Source organism: Anguilla rostrata, chromosome 4, assembly GCF_018555375.3.
Source record: "Anguilla rostrata isolate EN2019 chromosome 4, ASM1855537v3, whole genome shotgun sequence".
NCBI lineage: Eukaryota > Metazoa > Chordata > Actinopteri > Anguilliformes > Anguillidae > Anguilla > Anguilla rostrata.
The window spans coordinates 9,993,907-10,012,527 of record NC_057936.1 but is presented as its reverse complement, the minus strand read 5'-3'; the positions used below and the strand labels follow the sequence as shown (position 1 = coordinate 10,012,527).

At 38.1% G+C, this 18,621-nt stretch overlaps 1 protein-coding gene across 2 annotated transcripts in view; it reads left to right on the top strand.

The window, feature by feature from the left end:
* The first annotated feature begins 589 nt into the window (after positions 1-589).
* The window catches only part of LOC135252463 (uncharacterized), a 161,017-nt gene continuing 142,985 nt past the window's right edge, over positions 590-18,621 (top strand). Inside the window, exons 1-2 of one of the 2 annotated variants that reach the window (XM_064330534.1) lie at positions 590-979; positions 13,093-13,214. In XM_064330534.1, coding sequence (XP_064186604.1) covers positions 913-979; positions 13,093-13,214 — 189 coding nt within the window. In that variant the 5' untranslated portion in view covers positions 590-912. The remainder of the gene's footprint in view (positions 980-13,092; positions 13,215-18,621) is intronic. The other variant, XM_064330532.1, reaches the window with a different exon arrangement.

The following is an 18,621-nucleotide window of genomic DNA, read 5'->3' as shown; positions in this document are numbered from 1 at the left end:
ATAATGATTCATGTGGTGTTCATCATTGCTACAGACCTTCTGCCTCATTAACAGGTTTAGGTGTACATGTGTGTGTACATAACAGCATTTACAGTTATATGAACTAAATGCAGAAAACCATAGTAAGCATTTAGTCAGAATACCATCCTTTACATCATTTTTGTTCTTACCAATGCTGACCCAAATAAATGCTGTAACATAAACATGAGTATCTCAGAACAATACTATTTCAATGAAATCTGCTTCAGCTTGACTTTTTTTTATGTCCCTCACCAGGCCATGCTTGAATTATCTGAAAATGTCATCACCAGGTTAACAGGTTACCAAAAAAATAAAATAAAAATAACTAATAATAAATAATCAATCAGTACATAGAGTACAATGTGTCCCATATATATATATATATATATATATATATATATATATAATTAACACTCATCCATGGACAGCATTCTGATGCACTTTGAATTTGAATGGCAACCAGAAAGAGAAGAGCAGCTGTTGATCCGAATCCCCACTTGTTATTCTTAACAGGCAGTGCATTAGACGCCTCAAAATTGCAGCACTCAGTTTCTTCCTGTCTGGGAAACACTCGACTGGGGAGGGAAGCCGTGATTGGCTGACTCTTGCTCAACTTCCTCGGTAAACAAAAACACTGCAGCTCAGCAGACAGGCTTGCCCTCATTCTGAGAGCTGTGGTATGCCTGTTTAAAAGACTTGTAGCGGGACGCCGGAGGCCTGTGCTCCCTGCCTGAAACTGGAAACTAGAAGGAGCGTGATCCACGGACTGACTGAACAATGGTGGTGTGATCCACAGAGGAAGTAATTCACATCGTATGCTGAGACCAGAGGCAGAGGGGAGTAGCAGTGAGGCGCAGTCACAGTAGCACAGACACAGAGCAAAAGTGAATAATGGACAATGGTTATGCAGTTTTATCCAATGACATCACTCCTGATTCTTGTAAAGTTTGCATTACTGGTAAGTATGCTTGTTTTCAAGGGGTATGTGTTGTTTCCTCTTCACTGTTTTGTGTTTTTATTTTTTTTGCTCTTTCTGAGTTCACCATGAGGATTGAGAAGCAGATGTTTTCTCTTTTGTCAAGCAATTTTACACACCCCTAAACCGTTGTATGTGAATGGACACAAACTGCATTCCATCCAGCAGTGATATTATAACACCAGATGGGGACAGATTTGTTTGGTACAGCACATTGGAAAAAAAAAAAAAAGTTTCATTGGATAAACCTATAATTTTAGTTTTCTCAATTGAAATTTTATAGGTTTGTAATGAAAGTGAAACCTTTTTTTTCTGTGCTGATAACACAAACAGCAATATGGCATTCAGCCAACTCCCCCTCCCCTTCTCGCTTCTTCCTGGTTGTGAAATGCATTGCCAGTACTACTGAAACCAGGGAATTTTCCAGTGGTTTCATCATTTTATATTTTCCGATTTGAAGCAAACACAAGGTTAGTTGAACTATTTCACTAACAAACAAACTCTCTGAAATAGTAGACATCTTCAGGCATACATTTGGAGGTGAATTGGTTTAATATCAGTTAAATATTATAAACCTTAATTACAAGCTTCAGCCAACATTCTCAAATAATTCTGACACATACAGTATGTAACTAAATGGCCAAGCAGTAATTGCATGCTAAGGATTAATCTTATGACACAATATGACACAATTAACTAAATGTGACAACCAATCTATAAGTAAAGATATGAACAAATATATTGTACCACAGTCTTATTGGCTCATATTTAATTGATATTCATTTTTGCATACCTTACTTGGTATAGAAGCTTTTGACTATGCTGTCATATTAATTCACAGTTTTCATGTTTTCTTTCACTACCAGCCATTACGATTAATATTATATATGGCAGTCCGGAAGACAGTTGCTGTAAAAGTTTGGTAAAGCTTCAATCTCACTGTGCCACTGTCAGTCATAATATCCCCCACCCACCCTGTTTCCGGAGATCTGCTTGAAACATGCTTTGTACTTTTAATGTCTGATTTATCCTGATACTCTTTCCTTTTGTGCAGGATGCACAAAATGATGGCACTGTGGCCTACATGCTGTCGTAGCAGCTTGACTGAAAGCTAATAATTATGCTAGCAAATCCAGTATTTTATCTGATTTCATCATGTGGCTCATTATTGTTTGCGTGCGTCATTGTCAGAAATTTTGAAATTTCAGTTTTGGGTGGAGGTTGTGTCGTGCCTTTAGGTTGTGTCGTACCTTTGAAGTTATTCTGAGGTCCCTGAGCCATGGCAGACATGGCTTTCACTTTCACTTACTTCTCAGTGCATAAAGAGATGCACAACTTATAGGCCAAGAAACCTCGATTACCTTCAGTGCTAGATATTTTTAAACAGGATGTTGCTGTCTTTTTTCCATCCTATTATTTTTAGCCATAGCTGCTTTACCTTGCCAGAATGCCCTGCAAAGGAGACAGGAGGGTTGGTTGCAGAGGTAGCTCCCGGCTCTCTTGATTAATATGCGTGTCAGAGTCGGAGCAGACCATAGCAGCAGATTATCTGGGGGAGATGCCGCCCGCTCAAGGTGAGCCCATGTGTGCGTCGCCACCTGCGGCCGGGGCTCAGGTTTGGCAGTGACATCGGAGGACTACCGAAATAAAGGGATCTGCGGTCATCAATGCAATGATCGGTCCCTGAGCTAGACCCGCCCACTGAATCCAGAGTCCTCTATATTAAGAGATAGAGCCATTAATCCACCGCTGATTTGAACACCGAGGGGAAAAAAATAAAAATAAAAACAATCATTAACAAAACAGGCCTCTGCTGTTTGCCAAGTCGGATGCCAATAAATTTCTGCCTCTCATACAAATTGAAAGTGTGCTAATGCTTGCTAATGGATCGACCGCTGGAGACTCTTGCTATTGTGTGAGCAAGCTGTTTTTGTCAATGCGTCTCTGTCTGTTGCCAGTTTTGACTATACGCGATGGAAACTGGCGTTCATGAGATGGCTGTCCGGTATGGGGTAACAGAATCTGTGCGTAACAATGGTGACATGACGCAAGGGCATGCTGCAGGGCTACGGGACATTGCGACAGTGTTGCCAGATCTTTAGACACATCAGGACTGATGTTGCCATCTGGCAAGACCCACGTTGGGATGGTTCCGTTAGCCGTCTCCGTTTTTTTTCAGTACATCCAGATGGCTGTCGCACAAGTGATCATTCGAACAGACCAGGTTAATTCCCCATTCCACTTGCATTAATGAGGCCATTTAAAGTACACTGGTAATCAAATTTATTGCTCGCTAATCTGTCCTCTTAGTTCATCAATGGCATATCAACCACTGACCACTGTTCAAATGCTCAAACGGTAATCCAACCACCCTTTTTCTGAACTCATACAGACTGGATGAACTGAGCAGGCTGCATGTCTCGCATTCAAATTTATCCCATCAATCAGTTACGCTGTAATCAACCAAATTTGCTCCGATCTCATTAAGTTTCCGCATCGGACTGGTCTCCAAATGCGAGGAGGTCTTTTGTCGTGAAAAACAGGAAATGTAACAATTTGGAAAGAAAAGGTATAGAAACGAAAAAGGAGAACCAACAAGTGCTGATTATATCAGTTATAATAATAAATACTACTAATACAACAACAACTACTACTACTACTGTAAATAATAATAATAATAATAATAATAATAATAATAATTAATGGCAAATATAAGTATTGGCCTGCTTGTAATATAAACCATGTTGTCTGTTGTCTCTGGGGCTAATAGAAACAGTCATGTGTGTCTTAGGGAGAGCCTTTCTTAATATTTTTAGTCTTTAGTTGGTGGTTTCTATCATAATTAAAAAAGCACTGTTTGCTTCATGTGCATAAAAACTGAAGTTATCATATGCTAAGCAGAATAACAATCAGGGGCTAACACATCATTTTGATGGGTGGTCTGATGACCATACAGTCAACTGTCAAAATAAATGGAGACAGTCTGCTTATGGACTAATATTTTAGCTAACATAAATACAAACAAACTGTCCTGAAATGAATATTTCTTGTCTTGCTCATTGAAACTGAATCTAGGCTCTTTAAATCCCTTATGATATGATATGAATGAAGCAACATTCTGATGGAATCTAGAGTTAATGTTGTAGTACAGAGCTGTGGGTGGATATTTGAAAAAAAAAAAAGAAAACATAAGAATAACATGACTTCACTTGACTGAATTTTGTTGGTGAGAAGATGTCCTTCAAGGAAAAAAGGGTAATGCTTGACATCTATGGCATAGGTTTGCTAATAATGATAAAATGCTTGGTATGTGACTGCATCCAGTCTATTGTCAGCCTTGCATATGTCAATTGTAAATACCACTGACAGGTAATTATCACAGCTGTACATCTGCCTGGACAATATTGTCAGAGCATTTTAAAGATTCTTGCCATGTTTATTTTTGCATAGTTATGTTACTGCTGAGCTATTTCTAAGCTGATGCAAGGCAAACACTTTTTAAAGTGTCAGCACTGCCTAAGGATCATAACAGATCATTATGTCATTATGATCATAACAGAACACAATCAGTTTTTATAAGTGAAATATCAGTTTCTAATAGTCCACATCTGCAAGAAAAGCAGGATCTGTCTGTCAACAAGATGAGATGTTCTGACTCAGTCAAGCTAACTAGCATTAGCGGACTCAAATTAGATTTCTTAATAATGGCCCTGATCCAGCTAAAATATATTCTGTCACCATCACACACCTATTTATTTTATTTTCAGACCACTGTAGTCATATATCGCACAACAATATGGTGAACAACTTCCTATAAAAATGTTCTAACTCAGTCAAGCTAACTAGCATTAGCGGACTCAAATTAGATTTCTTAACAATGGCCCTGATCCAGCTAAATTAAATTCTGTCACACCTATTTATAATTTTTTTTTCAGACTACTGTAGTTATATATTTCACAATAATACGGCGAAGAATTTCCTATAGAAACAAAAGACGACGTTCCCAGAGTTTCATAGTATACTGTAAGAAAGTGCTTTATACTTTAAATAGTTCCACTGGCAGAAACAGATGTATTGGCCCTGTACCTTCATGATAATAAATGGTAGTCAGTTGCTTCTCTCCGTACCACTTCTGCCTTAACTGTAAGCCTGAGAACCCAGAGGACTGGGGGATGGCGGTCTGGCACGAACAAGACAGAGCACATGGGTGGACTGAGCGACACTGCCAGGCTCACACTGCAGCCAGAGCAGAGTGCGGAGGTGTTTCAAGGAAATCACGTTCGTTAGCACCGGTTTGGCGCGGGCATTTTTAGCTTAAGTGCTGAACCAGGTGGCTGGTATCATTCACCAGGAACGGGCCCGCTACGAGCGTGAGGCACCATTCATCTGAGTCCGTCAAGCTGCCTGGTCACAGAGTTTAATGGGACTCAGACGTAAAATGGCATCCGACTCCTCTTCTATCCCAATATCTGCTTAGAAATCAAAGTTACAGTGTTCAGTCAGTTGCAATAGACACTTAAAGTGGCACAGAAGGGTTTATGATTAAACTTAAGGTTTTCTCTTTAATTAAAACATTTTTTTTTCTATATAGGAAGATCCACCCGAAGCAATTTAACTCATAGCACAGCTGTACAAAAGACAGCAGTTTCTGAAGCAGCAGTTTATCACAATTTCAAATGAGCACATTTTCATGACAGCAGCCCCCACTGTTGTTTTCCAGTCTTCTTTATGATGAAAAGAGCTTCCAGCAACTGTCAAGTACTTTCATTCAAAGTCCTGTTGTCTGATTATACATGAAGGAGGTGTAGGTCGGCATAACAGTAATTGAATCAAAAATTTTGGCAACAGTATAAAAAGGAAAGGCCAAGTTCAGCCTTGGGCCAGTATCTGGAGTTGGGTAAGCACAATACTGAGGTACAGTTCATCTTGTATGTCCAAAAACGTTGCCCTTTGACTGAATTTTACTGCTAGGGGTTATAAATCAGTTAAACAATATTTTAAAGGGAGCTGTATACAAGTTGAGTGCTGTCATTGGTGTCAATTTTTTTTAAGTTTTTTTTTTTTCCTCCATCCTTCCAATTCCTAACTTGCAGTGGGGAGCAAGTTTCCCCAGGAATCTCATATCTTCATTGGATGTTCTTAAAAGTGCAGACTACTCTCTGTTTTAATGGACTTCCAGGTTTGAAGATCAGTACGTCACTGACTTGCACCTGCCAGATGACTCAGCTAAAAAAATAAGATCTGAAAGGTAGTGCCTTGAGGTGCTGTTAGGATAAATCAGAGGATAAATTTTAAACAAGAAGGCAGAACAAAACAAACAAACCTTGTTCAAAGTTGCTGATCAAGAAGAATTCAGCAAATGCAATCTGATATATATATATATATATATATATATATAATTATGATGGCTATGATGAAAGTGAGTATAGCACCAGGTGCTTATGTGGTTCAATAAAACATGCGTTTACAAAGAATAATTATATCTCAGAATATCTCAGAACATTTTTTATAAAGCAAAACATATTATGCAAATTACAATCAAAATATATAAAAATATCACTGAACTTTCGCAGGGAGTGGCCTGAAATAATTATACGGACTGTGCACGTGGTCATGTGGTGTTGCCCGGTAACAATCACTGTTGTGCCCTGTCACCTTTTTTCCATTTGTTTATGCCAGAATAATATTTTGCAAATTATTTTAACAAATGGAACTTTCTAGCAAATGGAAATGGTGAGGGGGGAGTGTCAGTTGGATCTGCCAATGTATGACTGTTGCAACCTTTCACCTAGTGTGCATGCATTTTTCTCTTTTCACATTTTTTTTAGCCTCACAGTCAAAATAGATGAATAGTCAGATGATATTCTAAAAACAGTACATGTTCTGGAAACAGCCTCATTAACACATGCATTTCCCTTTTAGCGAAGTAGGAAATGAACTTGAACTTGAGAAGAAAAAAAAAATCTGCATCCAAAAAGACATTTTCATACTATACTCTAGATGGCAACAATGAAAGTCTTTTATTTCTACTGAAAGGCTGTTTGTCACATTTCTAAGACTGAGATGAGCAGCCTTGAGAAAAGAATATCTGTTAGACAGGGTTCTAAATCCTGTGTCAATAGGACTGACATGTATCACAAAGCCAGAACACTCAGGAATCCAGCTCCTGGGAAGGTTTCTATTTGCTGGTTGAGCTCCCCTGGAGTTGTATACAGTTTTTTTGGCTTTGGTTTTCTCACTGCAAAACCTCTCGTCATTCACTATCTCTGGGTCCTGTGCATGTACTTCAGTGTGGGTGGCAAGCTCTTGAATCCTGGTCTTTCCAGACAGGAGCTAGAGCACCAAGCAGGTCCTGTTGTTGGCAGATGCTGGAACCTGGGAACCCCCAGCCATACAGATTCCAGACTTGCATCTGGAAGTTTGACAGATTGGTTTAATGAGCTGATATTACATATCCATCATCGAGTGAAGAAACCACAAGGGACTCCCACCCAGTTGTTTTCACCCGAGCTCATCTAGTGGCCATTTTGTGTCAACATCCACCATGAGCAGTAGGGATGCTAGAATGAACTGATACTTGTTGACTATTCTTTTGGCCGGTATAGTTCACCATGAAGATTGCATCGATTATGGCAATCCAGTTGCGTGAATCATATGTCAATCCCACTCCTTCAAATTGCAATTTGTGTTTGCTCAGATCACTGTAGAAACAGTATTGTGTTTTCCTTTTTAATGCTATTCCCTGATGAGCTTATTGGCATTAAAAGGTATAAAAAGTGTAGACAATGAGTACAATGGGTTGATTTGTCTTGTATAGACATGTTTTGAGCAAGACATGAGTGTAGTGCTACTACATATTACTCTTGACAGTTGTTTTGCTCATTGTAATGAAAATAATACAGCTTCCATTAATTCAAACAATACAATTGAACACTCTTTAAAATTCTCTCCTAGAGTTTGTCAGTCACAGTTGAGATCACTGAACCATATAAAGTTTGTGTTGAATTTAATGTATTCAATTGAAATAGTGAACAAATGGGCTATTGTAATATAATTATGTATAAAATGCAATTAGAAGGTCTGTCTTGTATTAATGCTCTTTAATAAGAATTATGTGCTGTGAACAATAGGTGAGAAAGCTCTCTAGTAACAAAGGACTTTTAATGTAGTATAATTACAATATTTAAACAGAGAAGTCTCAGAATCACATCGTGAAATTGAACATTACATTCTTGAGGCTGTTTAAAACACACACACGCGCACACACACACTGGGTGTGACTGGCTGGTGAATCTCTTCCTTGTCTCAAGTCTCTCTTCATTTGAAGTTTCATGCAGAATAGCTGAGATCATTCAGGAGAGAATAAAGGTTTTTTAGCATTAATCAACGGATTGGTTGTATTGTGTTGTCTAGTTACAGTGGCATCAGTCCAAATCTGTTTATGGTTTTCATTATATGCCTGGAAGTACCACTGCATACAAATTCTGGGGAACCTGAGTAATGTGAAATCCACTAATGTGCCATTAACTGCTCCAGCTTATTTTTGCAGAGTACTGTCACTGACAATGGGCAGCCCTGCGCACACTCAGTAGCCATTAATGGAGGAAGAGAGATCCAGAGGTCATACTGATACAGACAGAAATTAAATGAGAGCTTCTAAAAGCAAAGTGAGCTTTATCAATGATATGATAACAGCTCCTTCAGGAGATATCAATATCTTTCCATTTTCCTTCTCCATCCCCCCTTTCAGTCTGTAATTTCATTGTTCAGTGTGTTTTTTTTATTTCGCTCTCTTACATTTTGTTCGCCATACTGTAAACAAGAATCCACCTGTGTTCAAAAGACGTATCTTTACACTGAATGAATGTGTTCTCTTTTTCCAAAGCTTAGAAGAAAAAAGGGGATTCATTTCATGCAAGATTACATTGTTTATTAGCATATGGATTATTTGTAGTTGTCAGTGAAAATTTAACTGATTACAGTTATCTGAGTTTCTGAAGAATGTTTGCAGTAAATAGAAGAAAAAATGTACCGATTTATAAATACAAGAATAAAGATCAACAATCTTAAAAAAAAAAAACATTTTCTAATCATTATCTTGTCATCTTCCTTCCTATATTAATTGGAATTATTGGACAATTTTATATTGAGATGATGGAATGTTATATACCATTTCTGCAATATAATTTTATAAATTGAGTGTTTATTTGTTGATTGATAATATTCCCTGGTTTGACATACAATTCCTCCCTGTCGTTCAACAGCACTTGTATAATAGATTACCAGAAGTCAAATCAATATCAAAAACAAAGCCGCTTATGTGATCATGCAAATATTTTTCTACAAGTCTGATAATGGTACTATTTTTTCATTGTAATGTGGTGGAGAGTGGGGCCAAATCTAACACGGGGTAAAATGTAACAGACTTTTTATGTAGATGCATATATTACATATTCCAGTCTGTTTTGGCTATATGCAAGTGAATTTTATTTTACTGGAAGTGTTTTTCGGCTACTGTGTGGTGTGTATGTCAAGGAATACAAATATATTTGATTGTCTTTTAGTGACTAACAGATCACATAGTTTTGATATAGCATGCTAGCTTGCTGGGGTTGCTAGCCAGGCAACAGTGGGGTTATAAAAATCAAACAGGGTTGTTAGCCTGTTATCAGTAAAATATTGATTAACCAATTGATGTGATTTGTCCAACTCAGATCTGATCTTCATAAAAATATTTAACTCAACTTTAACTTTAGGCTATGTGGTGACATGACATCGACTGATACAGCTGTTTGGATCGAAAAGACGTTAGAACCAGAGAATAATGGTCTTGTGATTTTCACTGATATAGGTAGGCCACGAAAAACATATACATATCATCAAAAATATATTAAAGACTGTGTGTATTATATAACATGGAACTGTATAGAATTTCTTTACTTTGTGTCAACTTTTAAGACTATTAAGACTGTTAGGTGTACCCTGTGCCACGTTTTTACCCCACCGGCAGGGTTAAATGTAACATTTCACTCTCTGTACTTTCGGTCAGATTGCTAGTTAAGGGTATGTCTCAGAAATTTCATTGTGGTGTGTGAACATAGCCGAAGGATGTAGGTTGTTTGTATTAAAAAAAGATTGATCTATCTCTAAGAATATTTTCAGGTATTGAGCCAAATACAAAAACCGTTATTTACCCACTCTCCCCTACCTTGTGATTTAGCAACTTCTTCTTGGAACTTTGCTGAGCAATATCTGTGGTTGTGTGCAATGTTTCTGGATGTTTAAAGTTAAATCATGCAGCATAAGCTATACTACAATAACCAAAACTGGTTATTATTTGAAAAGATTCCAAATGTCACAAATTATTATGCCACAGGAATTTCTGAAATTCACTGAATTCTACTCAAATATAGACCCACCGCCTTTAAAACACTAATGTGGCCACTATGTGATCATTATGATCTATAATTATAAGTAAATCATGATATATCAGCCTTCAGTGAGTCTACATCAGTCTTTATGTAGACCCCAATTATCATGTTTATACTTTTTATATCACTGAAACATAGCATTATTATTCAGGTTCAGGGAGTCCAAACATTGTGAAACAAAATACTTATGTTTACTCTCAGTCAGCTGCGGAAAGGAGCCGATATTTAAGAGCATGTGCTCACAAGGAGACCGCTGTACATAATTGTGCTTTGAGAGCTAGAAAGCCTTCTATTATCCTTGTTTTTGCTTGCCGCGTGTTCTACATGGGGGCGGAGAGCTCGCTCTGCAGTGAACGCATGCACTGTTCTCTCCAGTGGTTCGGCTATATGTCAAAGAGACTTCTTACGATAGGGTCATGATAGATTCCGCCCCCTGCAGTGAATCTGGTGGAGATCTTCGAACAGCGCGTTACGAGGAGGCAAGTTGCCAGCGCGCGTCGGTGTTGCTAGGTGGGAGGGAAGGAGAGCGCGTTGTGTCGTGGACCCACGGCGGCTGAGCGCAGAGGCTGATGCGGGTTGACAGTATTTAACGTAATTAAGAAAAGCTTCAGTCACAGTTGCATTAAATAAACACCTTGTGAAATTAAGTGGGATCTGATGAGCGTGAGAGTGCGTGCCGGGGAAGGGTCATTTTGCAGTCACGGGGTGTGCATGTGAGGCCCCTCATTAATGCACAGCTGGCCTCCTCCACCCACGCCTGGGCCCTTTCGGCAGTGCGAGACGTGGGAACGTTGAGAAGGGTCTGAGGACCCACCAGAATAGAGACTGCAAATCTCAAAAGTGTGCAGCACTGAGATTGGTGTCTCTGTGCTTTTCTAGTTGCAACTGAAGATGACAGAGCAGTGCTTTTCCTTTTTGTTTAATGAGCCAAATTGCCTTTCTGAATATTCAGGAGAGATGAAAGTTCATTGTTATCTTTTTCTCTTTTTTTGCATTTTGGGAAGAAAGTGAAACATGAGTCATCTCCATCCATTTTTAATTCCTCCCACACAGAGAATTAAGATTTGACCAGGGATCTCCACTTGCTGATATTCGATGGTACGTTTCTGGGAATTTCCTGGGAAGTTAGAGTGCAGTTCCCTCAAAAGTAACCGCAACAGCTGGACCATGACTAATGAGGAACTGATGAGCTGTTTTAGCACTGATTCCAGGAGGGGAATGCCCGGGATTTATGCAGGAGATAATACCTCAGACCACCACATATGCCCTTTGCTCCACAATAGCCCCTCCCCTCCATATTAACTAGAAGTAATAATTGCTCTGCAGGGATCAAAGCCTCAATAACCTTTATTGCTATTACAACTCCTTAATGGATTGCTTTCTAATTGTGTGATTATGACCATATTATGCACCTCGCCTGTATGAGGGGAATATTTTGTGGATGCCAAACCAGTCAGTAAACGCTAGTTTACTGGGTTCTGATTAGCAGCCAAGCCAAGATTCCACACAGAAAAGCAGAAGTAACAGGAATGTCTTCTGAAGTTTAGTCAATTCTTTGTGGTGAATGTGATGCCACCTTTCTTCAGGTAATAGGGTAAACTTATTCAAGTTTCTTCTTCAAACAGAAATCTTTGTCGCATTTGCATGCTACTGGTCACTATTATACATAATTCGTAATATCACATTATCGTGCTTGCTAGTTATGTGCAAACATACAGTAATTATTAAACAAACTTATGGAGTCTGAGCAATAATACTGATTCAGTAAGTCAAGTCTGGTCATGGTTAAACCATGTACTTGGTTTCCCCTGTCCACAATATCTTAAAAAATATTTAATGCAAAAAACAGAAAAAACATCACATTTTCATGGAAGTTGTTCCGTGAACATCCTAAAATGGATGACTATGAAGACAATTTCAGTACTAACTGATGTTACTGACCATAATGTTTGCACAACAAATTAAACAGTGATAATGATTTTTAAAGCACTTAGGCCTTAATGGTTGATTAATTGTTCATTACAGACTTATTGCCCGCTGTAATTGCTTAATTTTTGCAAATAGTTAATTTGTCCCTGTTTATAGCACTTCAGAGTAATTTCTGCTCAGATTGTATCTCCCCCACACCTTGAATGAGCAAGAACTCTAATGATGGGACACAAACTGATCACATTAATTGCTGTTAGATGCGACAAAATGACAAATTGACAAGGTAATAAACAGGGTGTCTGTGCAAGGCTTTAAAGATCTACACCCACTTTGGTCTGTGTGTGTATGCGCGTGTGCGTGTGTTTTTGTGTGTGTGTGTGTGTGTGTGTGTGCGTGTGTGTTTTGTGTGTGTGTGTGTGTGTGTGTGTGTGTGTGTGTGTGCGTGCGCATGCATATGTGTATGCATTTTTTGTGTGTGTTTTTTTGTGTGTGGTAATTAAATTATTGCACAATGCATAGTTAATGTTATTGTTAATGACATTTGTGGCCTTGCATATACATTAGCCCCATATAACAGTACGTTAGCAGTTTTGTACAGGCGGTAGAAATCTGAAAACGGTTGAGTATACCATAAGTGAATACATTGCTTTCAGTCAACACCTCAGCTTAAATGTTTATTTCATCAAATTTATTGATTGACATGCCACTCATGTTCACTCTGATCTCCTTCTCCAGATGTGTCTGAATGCTTCATATGCCGAGATGGAGAGCTAAGGGACCAACATGCTCTGAAGAATTTCTGTGACTGCAAGAACCTGTTGGCTCACGATCGTTGTCTCATCACCTGGATTAAGAAGGTGAGTCATTGTCGCTGTGCTGTGTGAGTTAAGCAGTGCTTTGATAAATACACACATACGACCACACACACACACACACACGCATGCACGCACGCACTCACACACACCAATTTTACAATAACTCTACCCAACATTTGGAGACCATTGTTACTGATCATGTTTTATAAAGAAAATCAGATTAGATTGAAGAAATGCAAGTGTTCCAGGAATTTGTTTTCCTTAATTAAACTTCATGATGCCCAGCCACACAGGACACCAGCAAGGCACCATTTATGCTAATCATTACAAGCGACCTGAAGTAAAAGTAGTCATTTCTTCACTAAAACTGATTTTGGAATTGGATTACCCAAACAAGCCAATTTAGGGTCCATGAACAAGTCAGGATTGATGTTAAGCAAAGCATTTAGATGTGTAATTTGTCCATTTGAATGGTAAATGGTAAATGGACCGCATTTATATAGCGCTTTTATCCAAAGCGCTTTACAATTGATGCCTCTCATTCGCCAGAGCAGTTAGGGGTTAGGTGTCTTGCTCAAGGACACTTCGACATGCCCAGGGTGGGGTTTGAACCGGCAACCCTCCGACTGCCAGACAATCGGTCTTACCTCCTGAGCTATGTCGCCCCTAAATGAAACAAAGCACCAACAAACAGCAGATGGATTCTATTGTGAGGCTTAGGCTCATTTCTCTTTTTTCAGAAATTACTTTTTATGGCAGATTCTGTTCTAAATTCATCAAGAAAATTCTCAAATGCCTTCCCTTATCTCATGTTGTGTTGGTCCTGTCTCTAAGTTGTAACTGATAGTTCTCTTTGTTGTCATTTGTTTTGATTGTACTTGTTTAATTGTTTGGACCTCTAAATTTATTCTATTATTATATTTTACATCATTTTCTATCTTTTTATGTTCTAGAGACAAAAATTCAAAAGCATGTTTTTTTTTCTGAGGCCTTCTCTGAATTTTGTGGGTTTTCTAGTGCTCCCACACCTACCGCTGCTTTTTTAAAAATGTAGAACACTAGTCAGAGCAAGGACCAGTCAATACCCACTGTTTTCTAAGTATACTCTTAGCCAGAGTGGTTGATCTTGTCACCACAGCGCATAATTAATTCTGCAAAACGCACATGTTCCAGAAGGGTAGGTTTTAAAGATTTACATGCGATTTCAAATATATTTCAAATTTTCTCAATAAAAATGCCGGAGAAGGTCTGAGTATACTAGCAAAACCACCGGGTATACAGATGAGGAGAGACATGAGAATGCGTTGAGGAGAATTAGTGCCCACAAGAATGTTAAATGTTCATAAATAATTCACAATGCACGGTACAATTATTAAAGGAGAATGAGGCATCTTAAGGTAATGCTAGGCCTTACCAGGGCTCATTGAAAGTGGACTCTCTGGCTTATGCCACCATTTTAGAGTACCAATGAATGAAGTCAGTTTTACTGAGAATCTGAATGGCCATGAAATCATGCAATTTATTTATAATGCTAATGCAATTTTGCTTTAACCACCATAACCTATTATTGCTTGAGCAACGAATACTCTGTTCATAATACAAAACATACACATTTAAGGTATGGTAACCAAATTCGCAAAGCAACTATATCCCTTGGAGCACTGAACAGTAATAAAGTCACATTTTTTTAGGACAAGTCAGGTTTGAAAATATGAACATGAATGTAGCTAATGTCAAATATTTATGATAGCTCCAGATTTTGCATATGCACATTTTCATAATTGTGTAAATGTGATATTGCATGAAATTTGATATTTTGATTGTCTGAGCTGTGATTAGATGACCAAAAATATAATACTTAAAATGTTCACCGGATGGTTGCTGAGTTGTGCATCCTATTGTCAATGTTCCAGTGTATGGATGCATGAAAACAGTTAGCAATTGGACATCACATGTTTAGGCAGACAGACTATGCTTATCAGTGCTCTCCTGGATTGATAGTGGAAGCTACAGCAATGTGTGGCTGGTGTATACTGTTGGCCATTCCAAATTGGGCAAAAATTTGGAAAAAGCATTACAAAAGATCTTACCAATTATTACCCATTAATTTATTTTAAAGACTATTACCCTGTACACTTGCATCAGTCCACATTCCCAAGCATTGCCTCCTTTTCACTCACTTTGCACAATTGTTAAAAACAGGCATGAACATAGAACTCAGCACAACTGTAATAATACGCACTTCGCACTACTCCAATAGAAAAATCAACTGCCTTTACACTAGCACTGGTGTTTGGTGTCATGAAAGTAGAGCCTCATATTCTCTTGTCTGCACTTTAGTTTACATAATTTGTAAATATTGAAATTATATAAGAATATAAGAATGTTTTTAGCTGGGAATTATAGGCGATAAATGGTTATTATTTTTATGTTCAAACCCATTGCATTTGATAAAGGTGCATTTTTAGATGTAGCTTTAACCAAATATGACTTCTTTTTAACATTACAGTAATTCAAAGCATATTACATTTGTAATTTATAGCCAAGTGGGATTTATCAACACACACTCAAGTACCCAGAGATCCTTCATAGCTAAGTGGGATTTACAGTATCAACACACACTCAAGTATCCAGAGATCCTTACGCAAGTTTGATGAATCTGAACATTTGATAAATAAAAAGGCCTTTAACACACAAAATGCACGCTTGGGGCCCAGTCATCTGTAAGTAAGCCGTCAAAATACTTTTCGGCATTTGTGGGGCTAATGCAAAATCTGAACTCAGCAGTTCTGCAACAAAGAAAATATACGCCATAAGTCGAAGCTGTGAGTCCATTTACGTATTGATTTTACAGCCCTTATTTTCTTTCTACTTGAACAACTTGATGCGAGTCCAGATTATTATGGCTATCCCTTGGAAGGCTTTTGTGTCGAACCAAGGATAACATTGATCATTGATCATATTGATGCTGCAAACCACCTCGGAAACGGTGTTTGTTTCCCCCACTTTATATTTTGAATACAAAAACAGGTGAAACAGCCTTTACAATATTTTAAGATAAGTCTAGAAACTATAGCAGATTCAAATAACCAGTTTTCAGAACCCCCTTTGCAAATGACAGCAGATTGTGCCACTGCTCAATGTAACCACAGCCAGACCATATACATGTAGTTAACCGTAAATAACTTGTAAGTTCTCTACTACAAGAAAACAAAAATGGAGAGAGGCCTACTGAACACAAAATGGAGCAGCACTTCTTCATTTTTACAGCAAACAAAAGAAAGGTGATTTGCTGTGTTCTTGGTCAATAATCCAAAGATCTGAAGTGGAAACTGGTGGGAACTTAGTGTGAATGAACTGTTAAGGGAAAATAAACACAACGGAAAAGGTGTTTGTGATAGACAGCTAAAGTTACCTAGCCAGCTGTTTGGAATTACATTATCATACATTTTACATCATTCATTGAAATACATGTCACACGTGTCTCTCTTTAAGCCTTTTACATAAAAAAAAAAAAAATTATAAATAAAAATGAAAAAGTTACATAACATTCCCTGATGAAGAACACTAACTGTCCCAACTTTATTGTGTGAAAATGTGCATGGATGCGATGTGCTTAACTCAGAGTCTGAATTCACTTATCTCACTCTAACATTAGACACTAGCTCAAACAAACAAGTCCAAATAGGCGTAAACTGCTGACGTGTGAAGTTTCAGACTTTCACACCTCATGCTGACACAATGTTCCAGTGGTTTTATCTGCTCTAACGCCCTATTTGGTGGCATGAGAAAAAAAGAGTTAACTGTACAGCGTGTGACTTTAATAAAATGTCCTTTTATGTTCGGAGCTTAGTTACTTTCTTGTGCTGGGGATACCAGGCGAAACCCACTCAGGTGTTAATGGTCTTCTGCCCCCACAACAGCTCAGTCACCAGTGTCTTTGACGGACGCTCAAGCGGCAGATAACAGCAACTTGAGACCTTTCATCTGTGCAGTCTCTGCTCTTAAAGTGAAGGGCCTCACCCATTGGAAAAGAGGCCTAACAACACAGGGCTGAAACAAGCTGGCCACTTCCCTTGAGTGCATCTCTATCTGCATTCAAAATGCACTCACCGATTCAACTTTCTCAAATGCCCCTGAATCTGCGTGGTGAGATGTGCAGCTGGTTTACTTCAGAACTTTTGGCAGCAGAGTGATTTTTTTAAGTGCCCCCCCACCCCCCCACCCCCACCCAAAGCAATCAGCAAGTGACCTGTCACTTGTGTCTGATAGCCATCTCAAAAGCAGGTCATGCATGTAGATCTAAAGTGCTTCTTAACCACATTTTATGAAGCCAGAAATGTAATTGAATAACAATCTGACTTGTAAGTGCTTCTCACCAGCCGGTGGAGAGCACTAGCATGAGTTGTACTCCTCTTAAAAGCAATTTAAACAAAAAAGGACATAAATTCCATTTTCTTATTTCATTTTTTTTAAAGGAAACACGTTTTAAAATATTATTACCAACCTATTTCAGTTTTGAATTTGGTTAGTTTTTGCTATCATTTCTACAGTCCATTAACTGTTATCATGTAAAAAAAAAAACATTTTATACAAATTACTTTATGCCTCTTAACAGTGCAGTTGTTAGTTGTCCTTAATTGTCTCTTTGTAATGTGCCTTCAAGAGACAAACAACACAGAAGGAAATTAATTAAGAATTATAATGAATGAAGAATGCACTTTTAAAAACACCCACCTCAAGGTATGATTTAGCCATATGGACAGAATCAGTGACTGAGGAGTGAGATCCAGAAGATTCGAACTATGCCCCTCATTATGTGGAGTGGGATCCTAGAGGTCTGATACTCTTAGCAATGTACAAGGTTGTGTCATGCACTAGAATTACACACAAATGTGAGGGACACCAAACTTTATTAATGGGCCATTCATGTTCCTCTCTCTAATTGTTTTAAAATTGTACAGGATCAAATGGAGAAATTAGTCCTTCAATATAGTGTTCTTTCAAATGTCAATTTCAAACCACTGCAATCAGTCCCTCTACATACCAAGACCTAAATATGTGTTTAAGTTTATATAAAAGAACACCATATTGTATTACTCTGATGCTGTTTATGGAAACTATTTTTGGAGATAAATAATGTGCTTTCCAAAAAGTGTAATCCAATCAGTATTAAATGAATATTAAAGTAACATACAAAAAAAGATTATTTCTTACATTCAAGACTGATAGCCTTAAATGCAAACTCTATTTCCCAAGGGAATTTTGTGGGGTTAGTTTAGATGTTTTTATGATTTTAGAAATTTCTATACATAGTCCTCCCATTTCCAGGCACCATAATGTTTGGGACAAATGGCTTCACTGGTGTTTCTGATTAGTCATTTGTGTTCATTTGTTCCTTGATTGCCTTGGAGTCTTTTATTGATGTTTGTCAACAAGAGGACCAGAG